Below are 16,497 nucleotides of genomic sequence, written 5' to 3' on the forward strand. Positions count from 1 at the left end.
AGTGGATTTTCTTTAGCGCTCTTAAGAAGTTGTTTACTACACATCTCATCTTCCTCAATTATGTCAACCATTTTATTTTTTACTATTCAGTCTGCTATATCTAATTTCACACTTTTGTTGGATGTGCTTAATTCATGGCATCTTACTAGCAACCAAAATGAACACACTCTCATGGCATAACAAAGGACTTAACTCAAGTTTCTTGACTTGTGTCCCTGTGTCCCCTCTCCTGTCCCCTAGCCGGAGGACATAGGTCAGTCTCCGGTGGCCCCCACGTCGGACGGAGACAAGGTGGACCTGGAGGCCTTCAGTGAGTTTACCAAGATTATCACCCCTGCCATCACCCGCGTCGTCGACTTTGCCAAAAAACTGCCCATGTTCTCGGAGGTAAAGCCCTGTGTGTGTGGGCGTGGAATGTAAGCCCCATCAGCACACTGTATGAATCACAGCACATCTAAGGAATATACACACCACAATGACCTGCAATAGGAACTTTGAGGGAATATTGGCACCTTGAATACACTACGTTTATGCATGTTGAAATATGTATAATGAGCATGATGTACATTTTCTCTGACGACACCCTGAGGAACAAGGTCACAGGGCAAACAAAATGGCTGATGGGGTAAACGTAGACTGCTTGCTGATATAACATACTTTTACATACACTACACACGAAGCCTACACCACTGCAGCTGGAAAGTGTGTAGACTTACGGAAATGTCCTTTGAAATTCCAATCGAAGAATGGAAAAGGGCCTTCAAGTTAATGTTGTTTACATTCCTTAACCATCTCTCTTGCCCTCCCTTTCTCCTCCTTTCTCTCTCTGAACTGAACATGACATGAACAGGCTGCTGCCAGATCTTACCCATCCTATTTGCTACTGAACTAATCAATGCATGCACCCTACTATTACACACACACAAACAGTCTTGCGCGGCTAACCTTGTGGGGACATACAATTAATTCCCATTCAAAATCCTATTTTCCTTACCTCTAACCTTAACCCCAAAACCTAACCCTAAAACTAACCCTAGCTCCTAACCATAAACCTAATTCTAACCCTAACACTAATTCTAACCTTAACCCTAAACCCATTTAGTAAAATTAGTAAAACCAAACAGACACACACACACCTCTGTGTTATCTTACTATTTGATGAAAGTCTAGGTATTTATATTGGTGTACAATTCAGTCTATTACTGTGACCGACCAATAAACTCTGCTGTTACTCTCACGTCTTTTCCCTCCTCTCCTCTGTCCAGCTGCCTTGTGAGGACCAGATCATCCTATTGAAAGGCTGCTGTATGGAGATCATGTCGCTGCGCGCCGCCGTGCGCTACGACCCAGAGAGCGAGACGCTGACCCTTAGCGGCGAGATGGCGGTCAAGCGGGAGCAGTTGAAGAACGGCGGCCTGGGCGTGGTGTCGGACGCCATCTTCGACCTGGGCAAGAGCCTGGCGCAGTTCAACCTGGACGACACGGAGGTGGCGCTGCTGCAGGCCGTGCTGCTCATGAGCTCAGGTGAGGACGGGGTCAAGGGTCAATGGCCAGAGGTCAACTGAGGTCATTCAGGTCAGAGGATTCAGGCCGAGTTCCAAATCCACCCCCTAGCCACTACTACCTAGGCACTTTGTGTGGATCTGAAGGAACTATAAGTAAGTATAAATAAAATCTGCTGTACTATTAGCTGAAAACAACTTGGCCTACATCTTTCCCTCTGATAGGCTAGGTGGAATTTTACCCTCTCCGTTTACTGACACTTTTTTTCCCTCCCTCCCGTTGCCCCCGGCCACAGACCGCTCGGGCCTGACGAACATTGACAAGATCGAGAAATGCCAGGAGACCTACCTGCTGGCGTTTGAACACTACATCAACTACCGCAAGCACAACATTCCCCACTTCTGGCCCAAGCTGCTGATGAAGGTGACGGACCTGCGCATGATCGGGGCATGCCACGCCAGCCGCTTCCTCCACATGAAGGTGGAGTGTCCGACGGAACTTTTCCCCCCTCTCTTCCTAGAGGTCTTCGAGGACCAGGAAGTGTGAGTGGCACCCCCGGAGGAAGTAGTGGAGCGACTTGAGGCATCTTGGGAAAGGAAGGGATGTTTTTCTGAAGCTGGGAAGGATTTTGGCAGGACTTGTGTTTTTACGACATTTACGTGGTAAACAACAAACAACGCAACCAGCAGCAGGAGTCAAACAAACAGGATTACATTTTTTTTGACCAACCACCTCTTCATACCTGTTTTTGGGAATCAGTTTGGCGGCCCTCCCTGTCTGAGCACTGTGTTTTATCCAGTGGGAGTTGCAGCCCTTTGCCAAGGCCAACACACACAGACACACACACTCTGGCTCCCCTCTCAGAGCCCTATTGGAGGCACCTCAGTTGTCACACATTGCCACTAGATGGTGTTCTTTGCAGGTTTGCGCCTGTTTGAATTTATGGCAACCATCTTTTAAAACCGGTCAGTTAATTATACTCCCCGAATTAGTGTAAGACAATGATTCAGGAGATACGTCACTGACAACACACCGGGACACACACAGAGGTACTGAGTGTGCCATGTAACTCCTACCGTAGAGCAAAGCTACTAGTACCTATAATCACGGCTGAACACAACTGAGCCATTTTCAGACTGGACCGTGAGCATGTTTTTAACCAAGTCATGTGCTGTATTATAAGGCTACTCCAGTTGTCTGAAATGTGTAAATGTGTAAAACTACAGACTACGGCTCCGTATCTACCTTTGGTTCTGTCATTAGGCAAGCGCCTGTGACTGGCACTCTCTCAAACCCACACACACACTGGGCAGACCTGCCTTGTCATTGACTGTGCTTCTGGTGCCAACAGTAGACCCTCTCATGAATGACAATTGAGCCCTTTTCTCTCCAAGGAAGGTCATAACAGTGAACAAAAGAGAGAAAGAAGGAGAAGCGCCACTGGCAGGAGTTCTCAGAGGAGAGGGGGGAAGAGGGGAGGAGTAGGGGAGAGAGGGAAAATATAGATTTAATAGCTGGCAAGCAGATTCAGTGCCTGGAGACTGAACAGCATCCTGAAACACACACACACACACACACCTACCCTCAGAAACTCAAAGCCTTATTTACTGTATATACTGCTGTGCTGTAGCCCTGACCTGCAGGGTAAGTAAGTCTGAATCCGCGCCTGTGTGACTCAGCTCAGTATGGCCCCTTCAGGCTTCCATACTCAGTCGTCGTTACTGTAGGGGTCACTGAGAAAGGGCAAGGCCAATGACGGCTGCCATTTACCTCAAAGTGGGCACACCCTCAAGGCTGGGGCGCCGCCAGGCTCTACCTCACCTCTGGACACAGGGCAGCTGCCCCCAGCCTCCTCCCACACACACACACACTTTTAAGGATACTCAACAAACACACATAGGCACGTGTGAACTCGTAGGCACACATACATTAAGACAAATCACACAAACACAGGATACACAATGTCAGTGTTATCACTCAGACAAAAGGAAATACCACTGAAGACAGGAGGGCCTGCCTTTCCCTACGGTCACTTATCTCTTTTTCGGGGGAGGGGAGGATGGTAACCATTATGTTCAGCTTTTCTCTTTTTTCTTATGTGGGACCAAGTTTCTCAATTTGGAATTTGGAATCACTCTCTTTTTCTTTCTTCTGTTGAAACTGAAGCAAATCAATCACGTGACGGAGTACAATGGACAGTCCAGCTGTCGCCCTGGAAGAGGAGCGATACACCGTGAGGAAGCGTAGAACCCCAAGGTGGCCAGGCCGTAACTGGCTGTGTTTACCACTGTTTTTGAGGGGGAAAAAGTGCAAATACAACCTATTTTTATTGAATGCCAAGCAGTAGTTTTTGAACGAATGAACGAGCCGGAGGGAGGGAGGGAGGGATGAATGGACGGATGGATTTCAGCACCCCGGGAGCATGTGGATGAACGCCTGAAGACGCGGAGTGACGGGCGGGATTGGGATGGCGGGTACTCATAGCAGATGGCCAAGCGTCGCTGCCTCGACCTCAATCGCCGTAGGAGGAGTCCAAACTCAACCTCAACCGCTGGAGGAGGAGTCAACCAAGAAATCCACTGTAAGCAGACCTCAGACCGCTCTGGTGGAGCAGCCAGAATCCCCTTCCACAGTACCCCACCCTCCCACTCCACTAGTCTCCCCACCCCCGGCCCTGGCCCAAGCAACGCTGGTCTGGGTTTTGCACTACTGCAGTGGTCCAAACCCCAAACCCCTCTCCCCACCCTCATCAGCAACTACACAACCTAGCCCCAACTCATCTGTCAGTCATGAACCTTCCTCTGGGAGTCCTGGCCTACTCTAATGGAGGCCCACTGGGATGGGGCTCCCAACCAACCCCGTCACATTGTCAGTATTAAATCAACAGCCTTCCTCCAACCGTCACCCACTGGGCAGGAGACGTCCCTGGACACCAAACGGAATCTAGGCCTCTCCCTTGTGAGACAAGGATGGCCATAATAGCAGCTCACTTAGGGTGGCGTCGCCGAATGAATGTGAACAGCGAAGCAGCAGTGGGAGCGAGTGAACGAGAGAGTAGGAGAGAGCGAAGGGAGCGGGACAGAGAGACTTCCTTCCATCCTTCATCTGGCAGGGGTTAGAGCGGGATCGTCGCCCGTTGTCGAAGCACCGTTTGTGAACTTGGAGATGGCAGTATATCAGATGGTCTCCCCCTTCACTTCCGCATTGTAACATTTAATCCCCCCCCCTAATTTCCACAAATACCCCCTTCAGCTTTCCATAAGGAGAGCCACCAACTTTCAAATGGAGACGATCGGCAAGAGAAACAGAATCGGCACTCAATTTATTAAATTCCAAGCTTCTTTGAAAAAGAATCAATAACAGGAAAAAAAGTTATCGCATTAGTGATGTCCTTCATTCTCGTGAGCCGATTGGGTATGTGTGTGACAATAGGGGTTGAAATGCTGCTTTACCTTCTGAGGATTGGGGGTGGGGGAGTATATGATTATGAACCCAGAAAAGCGAAATTATAAAAAAAGATGACTTTAAAAAGACTGCTGAACAAAAGTTCAAGTTCATTTTATCTCAATGTTATTTTTTGTTGATGTTTGTTTATGACGCTTAGACTGCTCTGTGTAAAACGGGAAAAAAGAACAGCCGTGGTCACTTTTTGACGATGCGTGCAGTGTAACGTAGACAGAAATGTCACTTATTTTTCACATCACCTATAGTTTGTGTTGACTTCTCTGTTGTCTGTGTATTTGTCCGATTGTCCGTCCCTTTTACCAAGAGGAATTTACAACAAACAAAAACAGGAATATTTTCTTTTTATATATATTTTGTTTCCTTTTTTTTATGAAAGACAACTTTGAAAAAAAAAAAAAAAACACAAACAGGAAAAATAATGCAACCCCCAAAAAAAAAAACGTTAAAAAAAATGAAACACAATCTTCTCATACCTCACACAACACAAAACTCAAATGAACTTGGGAGGAGTGATGATTCACGGGCGCATGTGGAAGTGCGCAAAAAGATATGTGCTTGTGGCCCGTGTGCATATGCAGTGATTACAGAAGACTTACCCTCAAGGCTTTGCGCTTGCTACCTATTAAATTGGTTCTAGGAGGATCGTGGATAGGATACCTAACATTAGTAAAGTCTTGCATCATCATCAGATGCTGAAATGGATTGCTGGCTGGCATTTGGCCACTCCCAGATATTTCCATGACCATAGATAGTGAAGCAAAAATGTGAATGGCCCAGAGCTTGGGGGAAGTCTTTTGTAATGGCTGAGTGCTCTATGGTATTGAATGTAGCTGACAGGACGGGGCTGGATTTGAGCCCGGCACCCGCAACCTCACTTCCGCTCACCAGCAGAACGGATGGCGGTGTCACATCGATGTTACACACAAACAAACTGAGAATATTGCCCATCTGCAAGGTGCAATACTTTTTCACCCCCAAAAAAAACTGTTTCTGTTTGATTTTTATTTTGTTTGATTTTGGCCATAACCAAGGACGTAAATACAGAAAATGAAATATGAAAAACCAGTATATGTAAAATCATATGCAACACTCACAAACTGGATGTTGAGGCTTGAGCACTTCCTTGTCAGCTCCTGCATCCCGCCATCTTGTAAAGTAAGAAAAAAAAAAGCAACGTATATTAATGCTTCATACATCTGTGTGTGTGCTTGTGTGTGCACTCTCACATGTCGACCCATATTCAAAATTACCCTATGACTTTATTAAACTGACCCTGTGCCTCTTGTTCTCAGAAAAGAGATAGCTAGCCATCCCTACAGTATATCCTGGCAGCAAATCTTAATGCTTTCATGGCTACAATGTGTGTCTACCTACAACAGACTGGTCTCTCCATGGTTAATGATGAGAGTGGGGTGGAGTGGGGGGGTTAGTGACCTTAAACAGTGGTTCTCAACTGGTTTTGTCCCGGGTCCCAAAATGAATCCGGTTGTCTCACTCGCGACCCAATATTTGCAGCGCAAAAAATAATTGCCAACATACAATCTGGAAAACTATTATATGACGAGAACAACATCCTCTTTCATTGTCAATAATACAATTTTGCTCATATTCTTGATGAAGAATGTTAATTAACTCACTGGCTTGAGACACACGAAATCAACCAAAATAGTGCTGCTAACAGCTCTATATTGAAGAAAACATTTTCAGAGATTAAATCATTTACACATTTAAATTCATTATCACACTTTCTACCTGGTTTAAGTCGTTTAAGCTCAGACTGGAGTATTTATTTATTTTTTATTTAAAAAAACAGTTGAGAATCACTGATCTAAAGTCCTTAAATAACAAAGGGTAGGGGAATGTAAAGACTTCACTAATATTTCCAATATATCAGCTTGCCTGGCTACTGCCCGCTACATTCATTTAGGAAAGCCCATGAAATGGAATCCCACCACCACACCTGTCCATTCATCAGCTGTCTTATCATGGTTCGGTCCAACAGGTTGACACATGGGAAGAGGGACAGGATTGTCTGTGATGTTTTGTTTTTGGGGGGCTTTGTTTGCTCCACCTTTACCAAATGTAGAGCTTTGTGAAGACAAAAAAAGAAACGCAAGTAGCAAGATGTCTATGCAATTCCCCTCCAACCCCTCCAAAAGCGTGCTCCCTTTACTGGCGAGCCAGCCTGCCAGCCATGCTTATATTAAAGCGGTTTCAACCTTGTCTGGATTCCCCCAACTCAACTGCATGAATCCCAGTGATCCTTATTTGATCTGGGAAAAAAGACCCTTGCTACTCTGTGTGTGCCGAGGCTCAGGGCTTTCAAGTGAATGGACCCAGGTTTGACGGGATGCCCAAAGGCCTGGTCTTCACTCTCCAACCATGACCTAGCTCACCGGTTGGTGCCTGGGGACCAGCAAGTTGAGATGGCAAAAGGACAAGTGGAGTTGGAAGGACACTGTTGATATCATAGAAGATTGGATAGAGTTGTGCTGTTGTAAACTGCTCCGGAATCTCTGTGCGTGCGTGCGTGGCTGTATCTGTGTTACAGTATTTGTCTACACGATACAACACTCTCATGGTTCGGTGGATCAATTCAGTGCTACCTAACAAGGCCCATGCAGCCTCAGACGTGAATTGTGTCTTTGTATTTTTCATTTAGAAATTAGAGTGAAAAAATTCATCACTTGCATAAGTTGAGCTTTAAAATATTGAATCTACCCAGTAAGCAAAATTACGTTGAAGAGATGTCGAAAATACGTATTTTCCAGACGTTGAAGTAAGGTTAGTTTTCCATTCTGGATGAAAGTTGAAAATATGTAACATTATATAAATTATATAACAATAAATCAATTGAATATAGGAAAGAGGAGCCATCTGAAGATTGCAGCAAATATGATTTATTATTTCTTCCATCAGTCACAAGCGTTTATGAGAGCTTGATGTTCCAAGCATTCCAACCTACAGAATAAACCAGCAGACCATGGTTACAGAAATATTATTTTCTTGCTATTACTGATATGTTGTTGTTTATCTACCTTAGTTGACTGTAAGTCTGCGGAATGACCAAAATGTAAATGTTAAATGTAAAAACAGACACTTGCAAAGCATTCTGTGTGTTATTTGTAAATATAAAATTGAACCTTTATTTAATTAGGCAAGTAAGTTAAGAACACATTGTTATTTGCAATGACGGCCTACCCCGGCCAAACCCGGACGACGCTGGGCTAATTGTGCACCGCACTACGGGATTCCCAATCACGGCCGGATGTGATGCAGCCTGGATTCGACCCAGGGACTGTAGTGACGCCTCTTGCACTGAGATGCAGTGCCTTAGACCGCTGCACCACTCGGGAGCCCTAATGAGCTCCGCCCCCAAACAAGTACAAATTTGGTTGGTCCGGACCACACCTAATCTGAACAAATCATAGATGTCTAGGCTATGTTTCACAAGTTGGAATATAACAGTACGTTACAGCACAGTTCAGTACAGTAGCTACAGTACAGTTTAATTCAGTACAGTAGAGTACAGTTTAGTTCAGTGTGTAGGGTAAAATACAGTATATTATACTGTACTATACTTTACTGTGCTGTGCTGTACTAAACTATACTTTACCCTTCTTTACTTTAATGTACTCTACTGTATCGTACTGTACTTTACTGTGCTGTACTAAACTATACTTTACCCTTCTTTACTTTAATGTACTCTACTGTACTGTACTGTAATGTACTGTGCACTGCTGTACTGTGCTCTCCAAACTTGTGAATCATAGATGTCTTTGATTGGTTCAGATTTGGTCCGGCTCGGGAAAAAAAGAGGTCCAAGGGTAAAGTAAAGAAAAGTATAGTTCAGTACTCCTAAAGATGTCAGCGTTAAGTCTGTGCTTAGTGGGTAGTGGCCAAATGAATGTACTTCAAGACATTATGGTTTTCAGTGGGAGGTGAGTTACGTGCGTTGGTGAGATGCGAGTAACGTGCGATTGGCAGGATGACCTCTAACCTCTCCTCATGATGGTCAGACACCTGCAACTCACGAGACACGGGCGAATGCACTGATGAACGAGCCAAGTTACCACATAAACAAGACCGCTTTAACTGGCCGTGCACTGACATAGCAGCACGTACGTAATTGAGATGTACTCTCAGCAGCCTAGATTCTAAAGGCTGTCTGGAGAATATTCTAGAAAAGTAGTCGTTGATTGTGTCAGCATGAAGACTTTAAATACACTGATTGCACCCGATAATGGCCAAATAGCGCTTACATTTGAACTGTTACTTTGAACTAGTTGAACTGTTATATAAGTGTTGTTGTAGCCTCGAAGCCACAGCTGTTGACAAAAAAAACATGTAACCAATGTTTCTGGGTAAGCTTTTAATGAAGTGAAATATCTGAGTGAGTGGTGCTGGTCTTGTCAGACCCTATTAGGTTGTTAACCGTGAGACAATATGAATTTGCATGATTAGTTTTAACATGCACCCACCCATGAGAGTGTTGGCTAGAACACAGTGACCCATTCTACACACACACACACACACACACAATCGCAGACACACACTTGTTTCCCGGACTGAATAAGAAATCTATTGAAGGATTCTCTCAGGAAAAAATAAAATTTTCTAAATAAATGATGATAAACATTAGATGAACCACCATTGTTAGCTCATCTTTTTTTGCTCTCTGGATAGAGAATGTCATGGTATGTACTGTTAGCGTCCTGTTCTCCTGCTCTTTGGTTTTGGATCGTTCCACGCAATCCCTTTGCTATTTTAAGTAGAAATTGTGCTCCAATATTGCATTTTTAAAAGCCTGTTATATTGAATTAAGTGCCCTTTAATATAGATCACATGGAGAATTAAATAAATCAGATTTTCCATATTAAAGTCTTGCCAAAATTCTGCAAGATGTGAGCTGAACTCTCAATTTAATAACTATTCTCTATATATTTATATATATATATGTATATGAATAAATATTGAACATACAGCGCAATATTGAACATTAACAGTCAAAGCATAGTGTAAAAGCAGGTCAGCTGGTCAGAATGGATTTTACTCGTGATTTGTGGTGGAAAACTGACTGGGACGAGCATAACACATCATCCCTGTTACCAATAGATAGACAGGCTGGGCATGTTTTGACAAAAATAATTAAAAGCTTGAATTCAATTGCCACTCCCTGTTGCACAGAACAAGCTTCCATTCATGGCTGATTCAAGATGAATTTGTCAACCCTGTTACTTTATTTGGCACTTACTATGGTCATTTTTATTCAACCTTTTGAGATGGGATTTCTTTTTTTTTAATGTATGAAGTTGAATATGTGATCTTTATGTAAACATTTTGTGAAATCCCCCCCCCCCAAAAAAATGTGTACACTTCTCAAAAGGCACCGAATTGGTGGAACGACCCTTTTCCATTTGATTTCCCCATATCCTTTCTCCTACTGCAAAGAAACAGCACCAACGAGATAATATTTCTGTGTGTGTTACTGTCTGTCTCTCTATCTGTCTGTTTCAGTGTGGGTGGGTGGCTGAATGTGGGTGCATGTGTTCACGTGTTTGGTGATAAACACTGACAAACACGGTGAGCACTCAGACAGGAGTTTTCTGTATTTGGGACAGTTCCTTGCCCCAAAACCAATTATGCCCTATGGTCCAGAAGGAACATGTCCCACCTTTGCTTACTACACACAGAAACACAATGCAGTGTATAAAATGAATTGTAACCATCACAGAGAGTGGATTCCTGCTTGATATTCTGGTGTATGGATTTACAGCTAAAGAGTAAGCAGCATTTCCCAGCTCCCCCACACAGTTGGCTAATGGTCCACATGAATGGCTTCCATCCAATATGGCAGCAAATCACCATCTGAGGAAAAGCTTTGCTCCTGTGTCATGACCTGTTCTATTGATGTGTGCTTAATGTCCAATACTTTGTGATCCATTGGAAGCGTGGTAAGGCTCAAACTTGTTTGTGTTGGATGTGTGTCCCACTGGGCACAGACATCAGTTCAACTTCTAGTTTTGATTTACATTTGGTTGAGTTGTCAAAGAACGTGAATTCAACGTGAAATCAACCAACAAAATTCACCATGTCATTGGATTTAGGTTAAAAGTTGGGTGAAAAAATGACCAAATTCATGTACGTTGATTCAACATCATCACGGAATTTTGGGGTTGAAATGATCTGAAAACAACTTTGATTCAACCAGTTTTTGTCCCAGCAGGTTGTGTGTGTATGTACGTTGTGTGTTGCGTATGTCCCTCTGTGTCTGTGTTGTGGATGGCACGGACCTTCTTTGTTCTCCCCAACTCCCTAAGCATCTTTTGAGGCCGCGGTACAAGACAGGTTTCTGTGAAACAGAGCCTTGTCATAGACTTCCATTATTATTTTCCTTGAAGAATGTAGCCAAGAGTGTTCAATAAGCTGGGCGGAGAGGGTTAGGGGGGGGGCTTGTACCTCGTGAGTGCGAGCAGGGTAATACTGTTAATAGTGTTCCGTTTGTCCTGTCTTGTTTTGGCCGCTAGGGGCATAGCAGGTGTTGAAACGGCTGCCTTATTGATTGCGTTTTGTATTGCTGCTCTGTGACACTGTACTGCGGCATTTTGTATAGAGATTGATGATTGGTGTGGGCGTTCATTGGTTTGCTTTGAGAAAATGCAGGTAATAGAGTTGGGAACTTGGGGAAATGTGTTTTTCCAGCTTACGTTTTTGGAGAATAACCTTATGAGGATATCGTTACAGAGGATTAGAACTGACTAGAGCCAACACCCACGTGAAGGCAACTCTGATGCAACAGATGCAAGAAAAACTTGAGTTCAGAGGGATCTACTGAAAACCATATTATGACATTTTAATCCTGCCAATGATACAATGGTAACTATACTACAGGAAAAGGAGTGTGTGTGTGTGTGTGTGTGTGTGTGTGTGTGTGTGTGTGTGTGTGTGTGTGTGTGTGTGTTTGGTCTAGAGAAAGAGGTTGGGCACGTACTTGTGTGCGACTTCATTTTGTGAAGCGCATTGACTATTAAAAGTCATGACTGTCAGGTGTCTATCGGTAAACCCTCCTCTAGATGTGCTTGTATACAGTAGTATGTTGACCTATGGTCATTGAAAAGCACTATAACCCTCTATGGCCCTTGGAGCTCTGCTCCTTGACCTGCGCTGTGACCTGGTCACTACCTCAGACATGGAGAGCTGTAAATATTATAACGCGTGAAGATCTATGAACGGGGGTGAAGCGATCGCTCTGGCCATCTCATCAGATTGGCCTGTATTGTGTCTGTTAACTACTGGACCAAATTGTTGCCAATGAATTAATAGCACTAATAGGTAACACCTTTAGGAGCTTTTGACGGCAGGTGATTACAGTTGGTGAATTGATTGGTCTGCATTATGCTGCTTGGACTACCTATGTGTGTACATTGTCTATTGAGGTGACTAATCATGGAGATATTTTTGTAAAAGGTGTGGTGGAAAATATATCCCTAGGCAGCAAGGAATGTACAATTAATTAACAAAAAAATATATATATATATATATATTAGAGAATTAGCCATCTGTATGAATACATATGCAATGTTTGTCAGGTTGAAAACGGGTTTGATCGGTCAGGACTGCTCAGGTTTGAAAGTGAGGCCTCAAAGGGTGCTTTTCTTAACCCCTCCTTTTCCCATGCTGTCTCCTGTCTTTCCCATGGCACTGATCTGACATGTACACTTCTAGCGCAGATTACCCTGCAAGTCCATCGGCCAACGCTCCACTATAGCCTTGTATTGTATGCAAATGCTCTGTTAAGCCAGTTTTGAAATCCAGCGAAGGGACCAAATGTTCTCACACAGTAACAGACTGGTCTAATTGAGCCCATAGATTTAACAATACCCATTCAACTAGGAACACACTGGTTGAATCAACGTTGTTTCCATTTTTTCCCCGTTTTTTTCCCCCTTTCCCCCAATGAAATGACATTGAACCAACGTGGAACAGACGTTGAAGTGACATCTGTGCCCAGTGGGATGGTACTATACTACAGTACCTTACCCACTACTAAATTCAGTCTAAGGCTCCATGTCAAACTGCCTCTGCGTCACCACTGTTCTCCCGTCCTGGAATAGGGACTGCACTCTGGGTGAGGTTTTGTTCTCCAGTCCTGGAATAGGGACTGCACTCTGGGTGAGGTTTTGCTGTACAGACGTTTGTGTATGATCTTTGTGTCGCTGTATATTATCTGAACTTTTGCGATCCAGAGAGGGGCCACGTGCCAATTTTATTCAAAAGATCTCGACGATGCACTTCAAGTATGACACCTGATTCAAAGCTATGGGTTTTATTGTCTTACCAAATTTGACCAATGGAAAGTTGTGAGCCTCAATACCGATGGGTTAGAATCTATTTTCTCTGTTTTGAGTCATTTTTGTTTCGCACACACACAAAACAAATTCAACCAGTCCGTTGTTCAACTGCTCAGTGTATTTGTGGTTATTGATACATAAAACAGACTTCAAAACCTTCAGCCAGCAGTACATGCAAATCTGTCAAAATATATGAAAGAAAACATACAAAAACTGCTGTCTACTACAACTAAGACTTTTTGGTATACTTTTCTATCACTGACCTTTATCTAGGTTTCTTGCTTCACTGCGATTGCTGAGGGCAGCAGGGAGGTTATGAGGGTGGGTGCTTCACAGACACTCTGGGGCCATGACATTTCGCAAGGTCAGGTCAGAGGTCAGTCTGTGGCAGCCACGTAACACAGAGGTCTATGTAATGACACCCTGTGTCTGTACAGTATACCTGTCTTTGAACACACTGCCGAACACGTTCCCTATGACACCTCAACTTTAAACAGAGCCTCTAGAATTAGATTTTTTTTTTTCTGGGGGGTTCTTAAGCGACTGCAGCCAACGGAAAAAGCCAGATGACCCTGTAGATCTTACCTTGAGGTTCAGTCTGGATATGTGTGATTGCAGTGTACAACAGACACTTTGAAGAAAGGATATTGCAAGGCTGTAATCTTGATCTGAGACTGCCGTAACTTGTGGTGGTCAGAGAGGGGACAAAGTACACAGACAAACATGTGGCCTTCAACAGGCTAAAGACTGTCACCAGTAGGGACCTGATACTTTCTCTCTTTCCATCTTTCTCTTCCTCTCTTCGTCTCAGTTTCTCTGGGAGAATCTCAATTGCATACCCCTCGAGTCCTCTCCTCAAAACCTATTGGAGGAAAAGGTCAGAGGGGAAGGACCTCTGGCTTTCCCATCCAATGGGTTTTGAGAAGGAGAGAGGACGCGATGGGTATGCAATTGAGATTCTCCCTCTATCTCAGATGCAGTCACTGTTACAAGGACATGACGAACAGTATTCAGGATCAATTTCCACAAAGCACAGGGACAAACACAAGGTAGTCAAACACAGACAGGCAGTAGGCAAGCTCTGGGCAAAAGACTCTCTTACACACACACAAAACCTCTGAATATATATACTGTGATTTCCTCTCACACCACCCACACCGTCATCACACCTACCACCACCACCAACCAACTAACCCCAACCCAAACTCCACCCCCTTCCTCCTGAACCTGTACCTTCGTCCTATCCCCTTCTCGCCCTAGCATCTGAACCCTCCCTCTCCAATAAGAGTCCAGTGGGTGGTGTGATGTCAGGTTTTTGTGGTGGGCTGCTTATGACCGGTCCAGACAATCAGCGTGTTTGTAATTGTCAGTGTGTGATTTTCAAATCTTTGTTTATGGTCAGGATTTTAAAGGAAGATATTTTTATGGTAATTGTCGCTGGTCTATTTTACTATATATTTATGTAATAAATATGTGACTAAATTTAAATTCTCCCGCTCCCTGGTCTGTTATTGCCTCCTCCTCCATCCCTTTGTTAACAGTGTCTTACCTGAGCATCGGGTAAGCGAATGTGTCAGAAAAAAAAGCTTAGTCTCAGTTTAGCAAACTATGGTAATTGGCAGGTAATGATAGGGGGGAGAGAAACAACGGATAATTATCTTTAATTAATGATTAGTAGTTGTGAGAGTAGGGGACAAGTGAAACGTTCGAGCCAGTGTTTAATGTAGTCTACTGCAGCACGGCTAGACATACAGTACACTGAGTAGGCTATATCCAGGCCTTACCTGATACATCTGTTGACAGGCACCACTATGAAAGAATGCTTGGGAAGGAAGGGAGATGGGTTGTGTGGACTTCACTGACTTCACCCATGTTTACCTGACATATACACATCGAAACAGTCTGCATTTCCCAATTCAGTGACCCCCCATCGCCGTCCTGAGGAAAAGACACCGCCAAGGGAACGTAAACAGGGGAATTCTGGAGCGGACTGATTGTTTGTCTAACACACAAAGAAAGGCCTGGAAACAAAAGCAAGTAGTGTTTGTCAGTGTCCCCTCCCCCCACCAGAACCCCTAACGTCTCTCTCCATCCCTCCCAGACACTGCACTGCTTTACTGAAACACGTACTGTATATACCCAAAACAGATTGGCACGCATCTCTGTATTTCCATACCCTATATCTTTCCACTGCAATAGGAACACGTATAAACAAACATTTTCACTGTCCTTTATGGTTTGAAATGTTCACGATTTCGAAAAATGTTTTGTGGAAAAGTGGAGGCTTTTTCGGGGGGGGGGGGGATTATGTAGGAAATGTACACTTGCTCAGTTATGTTTGCAGTCAGCCAGTGGATGGAAACGCGTCATGCAGAAATTGCGGGATATTATGAGTAAACAGAACCTGTCATGTCACATCGCTATGGGATTGAATGGATGGGGCTGCTAACACTGTTCAGTACAAGTCACATCAGTAGGCTACATGTCACACTGAATTCTCTCCACTTTGGTGGCTGATCAACTCGGATGTCTCTATGTTAGATTTCAAAGTGTCGTATATGGTTTTAAAAAAGGTCTCATGTTGTTTTTTTTTACAAACAGGGATGATTTAAATGCACTAGATTGCAGGTGTGTTTTCCTATAAACAGTTGATACGGAGGGTATCATCCCAAGCGTTCACACTCCCAGAGAGCACGGTGTGAGGGGTCCCTCAGGTGAGGACATGACCAAGCTGACTGTTCACCGCCTGGCAGCAAAAAGACTGCATTACCCAGGCTTCACAGCTTCAGGTCAGCATGGGCAAGCTTTGCACATAGATGTATACCTGCCATGATTTAACAAGAATCAGAAGTGGGATGAACACAATACAAAACCTAACTTTACTAAAACCTATACTTTCATCAATGTGAAAGTCAGCCCAAAAGCCAGTCAATTTGAAAGAGTCACATAATTGACAGATTATAGCAGACACGCAGCGTTTTCTCATTGATACTTTTCTTGTCTTGGCTATGAATCTTTTGCAAGGAGCCCGCTCAATCACCATGTAGGTGGAAGCTGTTGTGGGGGCTGTGATCTCACAATGGCAGCTTTCCTACCAACCAATCCCTCCCCTGCTTTTCCGACCCTAGACATGCCTGCCCCCTTAGTGGCCCCCTCCTCTCCTCTTCCCTATTTTCCC

The 16,497-nt window shown here is 44.0% G+C and overlaps 1 protein-coding gene across 4 annotated transcripts in view; it reads left to right on the forward strand.

Annotated features, from left to right (window-relative positions):
- Positions 1-8,075, forward strand: part of LOC118367135 (thyroid hormone receptor alpha-B) — a 160,343-nt gene extending 152,268 nt beyond the window's left edge. For all 4 annotated transcript variants that reach the window (XM_035750224.2, XM_035750233.2, XM_035750242.2 and 1 more), the window contains 3 exons: positions 241-387; positions 1,266-1,524; positions 1,799-8,075. In XM_035750224.2, coding sequence (XP_035606117.1) covers positions 241-387; positions 1,266-1,524; positions 1,799-2,049 — 657 coding nt within the window. In that variant the 3' untranslated portion in view covers positions 2,050-8,075. The remainder of the gene's footprint in view (positions 1-240; positions 388-1,265; positions 1,525-1,798) is intronic.
- Positions 8,076-16,497: the final 8,422 nt, after the last annotated feature.

This window comes from Oncorhynchus keta, chromosome 3 (assembly GCF_023373465.1).
Source record: "Oncorhynchus keta strain PuntledgeMale-10-30-2019 chromosome 3, Oket_V2, whole genome shotgun sequence".
Lineage (NCBI taxonomy): Eukaryota > Metazoa > Chordata > Actinopteri > Salmoniformes > Salmonidae > Oncorhynchus > Oncorhynchus keta.